The 10,997-nt window shown below is 54.4% G+C and overlaps 1 protein-coding gene across 16 annotated transcripts in view; it reads right to left on the reverse strand.

The window, feature by feature from the left end:
• The window catches only part of BPTF (bromodomain PHD finger transcription factor), a 133,151-nt gene extending 123,380 nt beyond the window's left edge, over positions 1-9,771 (reverse strand). For all 16 annotated transcript variants that reach the window (XM_060202606.1, XM_060202604.1, XM_060202605.1 and 13 more), the window contains exon 1: positions 9,021-9,771. In XM_060202606.1, the coding sequence (XP_060058589.1) occupies positions 9,021-9,756 (736 nt within the window). In that variant the 5' untranslated portion in view covers positions 9,757-9,771. The remainder of the gene's footprint in view (positions 1-9,020) is intronic.
• Between the last annotated feature and the right edge of the window lie 1,226 nt (positions 9,772-10,997).

Here is a 10,997-nt window from a genome sequence, read left to right on the forward strand (position 1 = left end):
TGAATTTATTTTAATGAGACTTAAATGTTGACTTACTATTTAAAGATTTGTCTTTTTTTCTTTAATGTCATCCTCAAAGTATTTCTATGCCACTGTGAATCAGCTGAAAGCTTTCAATAAAATAAAGTAAAATACTACCAGGCCAGTAAAATAACTCACTAGGATAGCACACTGCTTTGCCATGTGCACCGCCCAGGTTCAGGTCCAGCCCCCACCCCACTGAAGAAAGCTTCGGTGCTACTGTCTCTTTCAGTCTCTCTACTTTTGCATCTGTCTCTATCTTAAAATAAGAAATTAAGGAGGTGGAGAGACAGCATAATGGTTATGCAAAGAAGTTCTCATGCCTGCAACTCCAAAGTCCCAGGTTCAATCCACCATGCCACCATAAACCAGAGCTGGTAAAAGTAAATAAATAATAATAAATCAACTTCAAAAATGAATTTAAAACTACTTCCACATAGTTAGTCTATGCCTTCAGAAAATCTCCATGCTCAGTTCAGGGGGGAAAAAAACCAGGATACTAGGTGACATATTAGGGGTCAAGATCGAGTTCACCTTAGAGAGCACACACTTCCTCACACACGAGGACCTGAGTTTGAGGCCTCATGCAAGGGAAACCATCGCAAGCAGTGGGCAGCGCGGCAGTCTCTCTCCCTCTCATTCTCTAACAACAAAGAGTTACCAGGAGCAGTGGACAGCGCAGGCACAAAGGCCCAGTGACAGCGTGACGCTCCAGGTGTCCCTCCTTACCCTCTCATAGAGCGACAGCATTGTTCACAGTCACCGAAAGTAGAAACAATTCAAATGTACATGCACAGCTCCATGGAACCTCATATAATGGTACACGACTTGTAGGACTGACCGCTACGCGGATGCTGAAAATACTGTGCTGTGGGAAAGCCGGCATGCATTCGACGACTTCATTCACATGAAATGTCCTGCAGACACAAAGCAACAGAGAAAACAAGTAGGCGGCAGGCAGCACCTGCTTGGGCGCACATGTTACGATGCACAAGGGCCTGAGTTCGAACCCCCAACTGCAAGGGGGAAAGCTCTGTGACTGGAGAAGCAGGGATGCAGGTATCTCTGTCTCTCTCCTTCTCTATCTCCCCCACCTTCATGCTTTCTGGCTGTCTCTACCCAACAAACTAGAAACAGAGCTCATTCATTTCCCTTGGAGCCCTGAATTCCTAGTGCTACTGAGAGCGCCATCTTTCTCACAGAGACACACTTAGGGCATATATATATATATATATGTCTGTCCGTCCACGTGGTTTGGTTGCTGTCAAGACCTGGAGATAACTGAAGTCCCTCTAGAGCTGCTGTTCCAGCTCCAAGGCCAAAACCCCATTCAGTTTCCCACCGGCTAATTCATCCTCTTCCAATCCACTCTGCAGAACACAAACTACACCACATTTCCTAACCTTCAATGAGACCCTGTCACAGAGGTTTGTTTGCAGGATCTGACTGATCCCCAATATTCACAGACAGAATGGATCTAATATAGGTTTGGGGATGGACATCAAAACCACCTCCTCCGGTAATGCTCCCAACTTGGAGGGAAAAGATCATATTGGTGCTTTAAACAGTATCTCCATGGTCTGGTTTGCTGTGGCTTCATGCTTCTGCCTGACGCTGACGGGAATACAGCTTATCTCTTGGGTATTCTGGGAGTGAAAACTGTCAGAGGATTACTGATCAAGCCCAAACCTATTCTACAGGCAGAAGAGGGAAAGTGCAACTACAGGGGCCGGGTGGTGGCACACCTGGTTGAGCACTCATATTACAACACACAAGGACCCAAGCCCCCAGTCCCCACCTGCAGGGGGAAGCTTTTTGAGTGGTGAAGCAGTGCTGCAAGTGTCTCTCTGTCTCTTTCCTTCTCTACCCCTCCCTCAATTTTTGACTGTTTCTATCCAATAAATAAAAGGATAATTAAAAAAAAAAAAAAAAGTACAACTATTATATCTTGCTCTCTAGGTATTGCCCACCGTGGGCCTCTGACACACTAAGACTCTTGCTAATCTGGGTAACTACTTACACTTTATCATCAGTGACTTAATTCATACTACGGAGTTGTCAGAATGCATTATAACTTACCCAACAACCATACACACACACACTTGCTCTCTCTGCACGCCCATTCTCCCTGTCCACATACATACACACATGTCCATCCAGGAAGCATAAACCCACACCAATTCCCTCTAGTAAAAAATTAATCTTATAGGGAGTCAGGTGGTAGCGCAGCGGGTTAAGCGCATGGGGCGCAAAGCGCAAGGACCGACATAAGGATCCCAGTTCGAGCCCCCAGGTCCCCACCTGCAGGGGAGTCGCTTCACAGGCGGTGAAGCAGGTCTGCAGGTGTCTGTCTTTCTCTCCCCCTCTGTCTTCCCCTCCGCTCTCCATTTCTCTCTGTCCTATCCAACGACGACATCAATAACGACAACAATAACGACAACAATAAAAAAAAGGGCAACAAAAGGGAATGAATAAAGAAAGAAAGAAAGAAATACAAAAAAGAAAATGAGTGTTATGGGGCTGTCAAAGGCGCTCACTCGGACAGCGTGCTATTCTGCCATGTGTTCACAGGTTCAAGCCAATCCCCACCCCGTTGAAGGAAGCGTCCATGTCGTGGTCGCTCTCTGACTCTGGCTAAAATAAGCAACAAGCAATCTTCTGCACCTTTAACTCTCCAACGCACTTTGTACTTCACTGTGGCAATCCAGAATTACACACAACACACACACACACACACACACACACACACACACACACACACACACACACACACACACACGGGGTGCAGCAGGCTGACGCTGGTGGGAGTGAACATCGTCAAATGAGGAACAAACCGCTTCAGACCAACCTCCAGTCTGTTCATGGCGCCTCCGCCACTGAGCTCACTGCCACGCTCCCTGCAGAACACTGACCACTGGCTCTCCCAGGCCAGCACTAGTCCCCGCTCACTGCAGTCCTCAGTCCAAAATTTCAATTACATATATTCTCAGAAGTCTCACACTAGTTAACTGCAAGAACCAGATGGTGGTTGTTTTTTTTTTTTTTTTTTTTTGAATGAGAAAATGCTTAATTTCAAGAGTTGCCAACAACTTTCCAGATGCAAAGACAACCCTTCCCAATATATTAGCAAAATATGACATAAAACATATAGGCTGAGGGCTGCGGAGACAGCATAATAATTATGCAAGACTTTTAGGCCTGAAGGTCCTAGGTCCCACAGTCAATCCCTGGTAAACCATAAGCCAGAGCTAAACAATGCTCTGGTCAAAAAATAACTACTAGGGGGAGTCGGGCTGTAGCGCAGCGGGTTAAGCGCAGGTGGCGCAAAGCACAAGGACCGGCATAAGGATCCCGGTTCGAACCCCGGCTCCCCACCTGCAGGGGAGTCGCTTCACAGGCGGTGAAGCAGGTCTGCAGGTGTCTGTCTTTCTCTCCTCCTCTCTGTCTTCCCCTCCTCTCTCCATTTCTCTCTGTCCTATCCAACGACAACAACAATAATAACTACAACAATAAAACAACAAGGGCAACAAAAGGGAATAAAATTAAATAAATATAAAAAAAAATTTAAAAAAAAAAAAAACTACTAGGACTGGGTGGTGGTACACCTGGTTGAGCGCACATGCACAGTACAGTACAGTTCCCAGGTTCAAGTCCCTGGTGCCCGCTTGCAGTAGAAAAGCTTCACGAGGGGCAGGGATAGACAGCACGGTGATTCTGCCAAGAGACTCTCACGCTGAGGCTCCAAAGTCCCAGGTTCAACCCCCCCTCCCCCCACCACCACCACAAGCCAGAACTGAGCAGTGTTCTGGTAGAAAAGAAAAGAAAAGCTCCACAAGTGGAGAAGCAGGGCCGCAGGAATCTATTCGTCTCTTCCCTCCCGATCTCCTCCTAACCTCCCAATTTCTCCGTCCCTGTTCAGAAAATAAAATGAAACATATACATATACATATATATAAAATAAAAACAGAGTAAAGCACATAGGCTAAAGGCTTGGTCTCATGTTTTAGGATTTATTTATTTACTCATGAGAGATGAGAGAATCAGAGCATCAATGGCACATGTAACTTGGAGCTCAAACTTAGGACCTCACACTTAAGAACCCAACACTCCATCCACTGTTCCACCTCCCAGGCTGCTAAAGATGTTTTTGAAGTGTTATTTCATTTATTACACATGAAAGACAGAAAGAAAAAGAAAGACAGGAGTTGGGCGGTAGAGCAGCGGGTTAAGCGCACTTGGCGCGAAGCGAATGGATCAGAGTAAGGATCCCGGTTCGAGCCCCCGGCTCCCCACCTGCAGGGGGGTTAAGCGCATATGGCCCAAAGTGTAAGGATCCCAGCACCCCACCTGCAGGGGAGTCGCTTCCCAGGCGGTGAAGCAGGTCTGCAGGTGTCTATCTTTCTCTGTCCCTCTCTGTCTTCCCCTCCTCTCTCCGTCCTATCTAACAACAACGACATCAATAACAACAATAATAATAAACAAGGGCAACAAAAGGGAAAATAACAAATAAACAAAAGAAATGTTAAGAAAAGAAAAAGAAAGACAAAGCGTGTGTCCATCATTCTGGTGTATCCAGGGTCACACCAGATACCTCAGGCACAAGTCTGATATTAGACCGGTGGAACTATTTCTCTACCTGCAGAAATCACTGAAACTTTTTTTTTTAAGAGACAACTGAAATTTAACAATAAAAGAATTTGGTGCCAGGTGGTAGTGCACTGGGTTAATGCACATAGTGCAAAGAGCAAGAACTGGCACAAGGATCCAAGTTCAAGTCCCCAGCAGGGAAGTCGCTTCACAGGCGGTGAAGCAGCTCTGTGTCTATTTTTCTCTCCCCGTCTTCCTCTCCTCTCTCCATTTCTCTCTGTCCTGTCCAACAACAACAACAACAACAACAACAATAAAGGCAACAACAACAATGGGAAAAAGATGGCCACCAGGAGCAGTGGACTGTAGCGCAGGCATCCAGCCCCAGCGATAATCCTGGAAGCAAAAATCAAATCAAATTAAGAACAAAAACAAAGAGTTTGCAGCATGGGAGGTAGTGCGGTGGAGAAAACACTGGACTCTCACACATAAGATCCCTGGTTCAAGTCCTGGCAGTGAATACGACAGGGTGATGCTCTGGTGCCCGTGTGCATATTCTCTCTCTCGCTCTCTCATTAATAAATAAATAAACCACTTTCATTAAATAAAGGTATATTGTGGTCCGGGAGGTGACGCCGTGGATAAAGCACTGGACTCTCGAGCACGAGGTCCTGAGTTCAATCCCCAGCAGCACATGGACCAGAGTGATGTCTGGTTCTTTCTCTCTCTCTCTCCCTTCTATCTTCTTGAATAAATAAATAAAATCTTTAGAAAAAAAATAAATAAATGCAGGCAGTGTCATCCCTGGTTAAACGCTCACTTTACAGTGCAAAAGGACACAGGATTGAGCCCCTGGTCCCCACCTGCAGGGGACAGTTTCACAAGTGGTGAAACAGACAGCATAATGGTTATGCACAAAGACTCTCATACATGAGACTCCCAAGTCCCAGGTTCAACCCGCCACACGACCATAAGCCAGAGCTGATCAGTGCTCTGGTTAAAAAAAAAAAAAAAGGAATGATTCTGTTCTAGATTACCAATAAAGAATATTCCCGGGGCCAGGCAGTTAAGCACACACACACTACAGTGTGCAAGAATCTAGGTTCAAGCTCCTGGTCCCCAGTTGCAAGGGGGAAGCTTCCTGAGTAGTAAAGCAGGGCTGCGGGTGTCTCTGTCTCTTTCACTCTCTTATTTCCCCCAACCCTCTCAATTTCTCTGTCTCTGTCCAATAATAAGGAGATGATCATTCCTCTAAATAGCCTTGGCAGTACAGCAGGATTTAAATCCATCAAACTTATTTTCTTCCTAGGTTACTGAGCTATCTGAAACCAGCCCTCAAACTTTCCTCCAAAGCACAGACACACAAACACTGACTTGGAAGAAGAGATTAAACCAATGTTTAGCGTAACTCGTTGCCGTGTACTCTTACTCATTCTAAGCAGGTGGACATAGTCTAAAAGTCTAAAGCACAGAATGTGGGGCTGGGCGGTGACACACTTGGTTGAGTACATGTCACCAATACACAAGGACCCAAGTTGAAGGCCCCGGGGAAGTCCTTCCTCCCCTCTCTATCTCCTCTTCCCCTCTCAATTTCTCTTTGTCCTATCAAGTGTAAGAAAAATTGAAAACATGTAGCAAAAGCACACACACAAATGTGTACTTCTTACCCTAATCTGGAGAAATAAACTGTTTCACAAAGTCAAACAATCGGCCAGTTACTACCACTGGCAGCAAGGAACAGGAGGTTCAAAACGCCAACTCCCCTCCTACAAGCATTCATCCATCAAGCAGTCTAGTGGAATCTGATCAGATAGATCAATGTCAACTTCCAACACAAACATTTAGGAGTTCCAGCAACTAGGGTAGAAGTATGAGGACTTCGTTAAACTCTCATCTAGTAACAAACACCTATCCAACTAACCCTTATAAGCAAACAGCTATCTGAAGACACTGCCAGGAACTGCAAGGGACAGAAGATCACTTTAGGGAACAGGATTTCTCATTTTCATTAAGAAAAGCACACCCAAGGCAGACTACCAGTGTTATTAAAAAAAATAAAAGGGGCCAGGCAGTGGTGCACCCCGCTAACTGCACATATCCCCTTGCCCAAGGACCAGGCTCAAGCCTCTGCTCCCTACCTGCAGAGGGGCACAGGTCTACAGCTGTCTGTCTGTCTGTCTGTCTGTCTCTCTCCCTATCACCCCTTCCCCTTTCAATTTCTCTGTCCTGTCAAGTAAAATAGAAAAAAGGAAAATCTGGCTGCTGGGAACAGTAGAGTTGTAGTATGAACGATAATCCTGGTGGCGAAAAACATAAAAATAAGATGCCCAGCAGGTGGCATGGGGGACAAAGCAGTGAACTCTAACACGAGGTCCTGAGTTCCAGTCTCTGCATCACATGTGCCAAAGTAACGCTCTGCTTCTCTCTTCTCTCTCACTCATAAATAAGCACAAGCATTTTTAAAAGTTGATTCAGTCTATGCATGTCTTTCAATCCTAAATGTAACTGTTTCAAAGAGAAGTTAAGGTTGATTGACCGGCCCTATGCCTGGCCATCTACCCTGAAAAAAATCTCCTCCAACACCATAATTCCATCCCTCTCCATAGGTCTTTCAGTCCTGTGCTCGAAATAGAGAGCCAACCTGTGTTCTTACAAGAAAAGCCACGGCAGTACAGGGCAGACTAAAGTGAAGAGTGGTCTGCAGCCCTTCCTCCATACCGGGAAGCAAGACTTGACACAACTCGCTCCCTTGATTTTCCTGCCAGTCTCCCCGATAGACAGACAGACAGACAGACTTCCTTACTGTCAGGAAAAAGACATGACCAGTCTCCTGTCTTGTTAAGACCATCGAAAGAGGACTGTATCCAGCTGGAATCTGTATTCCTTCAATAAGTATCTACAGATTTCCCAAGAAAGGGGGGGGGGTGATTAAAACGTAACCACTTCCATTACTCTAGGCTCATCTCAAAACAAGTGAGACACCTTAAATCACTTTTTAAGATCCTCTGTCAAGAGCCGGGCGGTAGCACAGCGGGATAGGCGCAAAGCTCAGGGACCCGCATAAGGATCCCGGTTCGAGCCCCCGGCTCCCCACCTGCAGGGGAGTCGCTTCACAGGCGGTGCAGCAGGTCTGCAGGTGTCTGTCTTTCTCTCCCCGTCTCTGTCTTCCCCTCCTCTCTCCATTTCTCTCTGACCTATCCAACAACGATGAAAAACAAGGGCAACAGAAGGGAAAAACAAGTATCAATAAAAAATTTTAAATAAGTAAACTTTACTTTGTAAATGCTCTTAAAAAAAAAAAAAAATCAGATTTAATCCAGTCAGTCCCGATCAACAAAAATAGAAACGGAAAACATTTTATAGGCAGATACTACGAGCCAGCTTTTTTTTTTTTTTTTTCTTTTTCTTTTTTTGGCCTTTCCTTTTCATCAAGAGCAACTGCGCGTTGGACACAGACGCGGCTTTTTCCCGCTGAAGCGAAAGCTCTCTCTCGACGGGCCTGGGGGACTCAGCAGGCGGCAGACACATCCGCTGCAGACCCGGCATTGTCACTCTCGGCGTCCGGAGGGGGAAAAAGAAAAACCAAAAGGCCATTTCGCCGCGTGGGCCGCGTGGGTCAGCAGCGCCGCCCTCGCCGCACTGCACCGCACGACCGCACCGCGCCGCACCGCACCGCACCGCACGACCGCGGGCAACAGGTGCCTCCCGCCCGGCGCGGGCCACCCCGCGGGCCCTTCCCCGCTCCCACCGCACCCGGGGCCGGCGCCCCGCGCCTCCTGCCTCCCTCCCCGCACCTGCGCGCCCCGCCTCGCGAGCGGGTACCCCCCCCCACCCCCCCGCGGACGGAGGGCGACGGACAGCGCGGCAGAAACGCCACCAAGTCGTCCCCCCCACCCCCGCCCCCCGGCTGGAAGTCTTCTTTCACCCTCCTCCCCCCGTCCCCGGGAGGGGACAAAAAAAAAAAAAAAAAAAGAAAGAAAAAAGAGGAAAAAAAGAAAGAAAGAAAGAAAGAGGGAAAAAAAGAAGGGGGCGACGGACGGACGGACGGACGGACGAGTGGCCAAAGTTTCCACCCCGGCCGGGCGGAGGGGGACACGGCGCGGCGCACACGTTAGGAGAGGGAGAGAGCGAGTCACGCGGACGACGGCCGTAAAGAAGGGATTGCAGGGGGGAGAGAGGGAGAGAGAGAGAGAGAGGGAGAGGGAGAGAGGGGGGAAGGAGGAGTGCGTGGCCTGCCAAGTGCAGCCCCGCCATCTCCATCTTGAACAATGCGGCCGCCCGGGCTCGGGCTCGGGCTCCGGCTCCGGCTCCGGCTCGGGCTCGGGCTCCGGCTCGGGCTCCGGCTCGGGCTCCGGCTCCGGCTCCATGCACTTGCCGGGGCGCGGGGCGCGGGGCGCGAACCCGGGGCGCACCTGGGGTGCTGCTGTAGGTGCTGTGGCTGCGGAAGCTGCTCTCCGTGCAGTAGCTCGCGTCGTCGTCGTCGTCGTCCATGGCGTCGGGGTAGTCCGAGTCCTCGTCGTCGTCGTCGTCCTCCTCCTCCTCCTCCTCCTCCTCCAGGGCGTCGTCCGCCTCGGCCTCCGAGTCCCGCGGCCCGTCCGCGTCGCCCTCGTCGCCCTCGTCGTCGTCGTCGTCGTCCGACACCATGTCCTCGTCGTCGTCCTCGTCGTCGTCGTCCTCGTCCTCGTCGCTCTCGTGGTCGTCGTACACCACCTTGCTCACCGGCCTGCGGGCCGCGCCGGGCCGCGCGGGGGGACCCCCGCCGCCGCCCGCGCCGCCGCCCGCCCGGCCGCCGCCGCCGCCGCCGCCGCCGCGCCCGCCCCGGCCCGGGCCGCCGCCGCCTCCGCCGCCGCCTCCGCCGCCGCCTCCGCCGCCTCCGCCGTGCGCGGGGGGCTTCCTGCGGCCGCCGCCCCCCCTGCAGGAGCCGAGCCGCGTCCGGGGCGCCGCCTCAACCTGGGCGGCGGCCCAGCGGCCCCGGCTGCTGCCGCGGTGGCGCGAGCGGAGGCCGCCGATGGGGCCCGAGGCGGCGGGCGGCGGCGGCGGCGGCGGCGGCGGCGGCGGGGGCGGGGGCGGCGGGGCCGGGGCCGGGGCGCCGCGCTCGGCGGCGGGGGCCGCGGGCTGCTTGGGCGGCCTGCCCCGCCGGCCCCTCATGTCGGAGCGGCGGCGGGGAGGGCGAGGGCGAGGGCGAGGGCGGGGGCGGGGCGGGGGGGGCGCCGGGCCGGGGGCGAGGCCCGCGGGGGCCGGCGGGCGGGGCCGGGCGGGCGGCGGCGGCGGCGGCGGGGAGCGGGCTCAAGCCGACTCGCGGGGGCCCCTCTCCGGATCGCCTGCGGCCGCCATCTTGTTTCTTCCCTCTCGCTCGGTGACTGGGGGAGTCGCCGCCGCCGCAGGCCCTGCGCGCGGTCACGTGAGCTGCGCGGCCGACGAGCCGGGACGGGGCGAGGCGGCGCGGGGCCGCCAGGGGGCGCGAGCGGGCGGGCGGGCGGGGCGGGGCCGCTAGGGGGCGGGGCGGGGCCGCCAGGGGGCGGGGCGGGGCCGCCAGGGGGCGGGGCTGGCGGACGGGGTGGGGCCGCCAGGGGGCGCGAGCGGGCGGGCGGGGCGCGGAGCCGCGCAGTGGGCGCCCCCCACCCCCCCACCGCCGCCGCCGCCGACCCCCGCGGGGAGGCAGCTGCTGGGCCCCGGCAGAGCCCGGACTCGGCAGGGCTCGAGTCTCCGCGCGGAGGCAACGGAGCGGGAGCCCCCAAAGGCGCCGACCCCTCGCCCCCACGCGGGGACACTGACGCTCCGGCCCCGCGGGCGGGGATGCACCTGTTCCGGGGGACCGGCTGGGGACCGAGGTTGCGGGCTGCTGGGGGCGGGGACAGACCCGGGGACCGAGCCTGCAGGCTGCTGGGGGGGGGGCAGACCCGGGGACCGAGCCTGCGGGCTGCTGGGGGGGGGGGGAACCCGGGGACCGAGCCTGCGGGCTGCTGGGGGGGGGGGGACCCGGGAGCGAGCCTGCGGGCTGCTGGGGGCGGGGACAGACCCGGGGACCGAGCCTGCGGGCTGCTGGGGGGGGGGCAGACCCGGGGACCGAGCCTGCGGGCTGCTGGGGGGGGGGGGGACCCGGGAGCGAGCCTGCGGGCTGCTGGGGGTGGGACAGACCCGGGGACCGAGCCTGCAGGCTGCTGGGGGGGGGGACAGACCCGGGGACCGAGCCTGCAGACTGCTGGGGGTGGGACAGACCCGGGGACCGAGCCTGCGGGCTGCTGGGGGGGGGGGAGGGAACCCGGGGGCCGAGCCTGCGGGCTGCTGGGGGTGGGGGGACAGACCCGGGGACCGAGCCTGCAGGCTGCTGGGGGGGGGAGGGAACCCGGGGGCCGAGCCTGCGGGCTGCTGGGGCGGGGGACAGACCC

This window comes from Erinaceus europaeus, chromosome 12 (genome assembly GCF_950295315.1).
Source record: "Erinaceus europaeus chromosome 12, mEriEur2.1, whole genome shotgun sequence".
Classification (NCBI taxonomy): Eukaryota; Metazoa; Chordata; class Mammalia; order Eulipotyphla; family Erinaceidae; genus Erinaceus; species Erinaceus europaeus.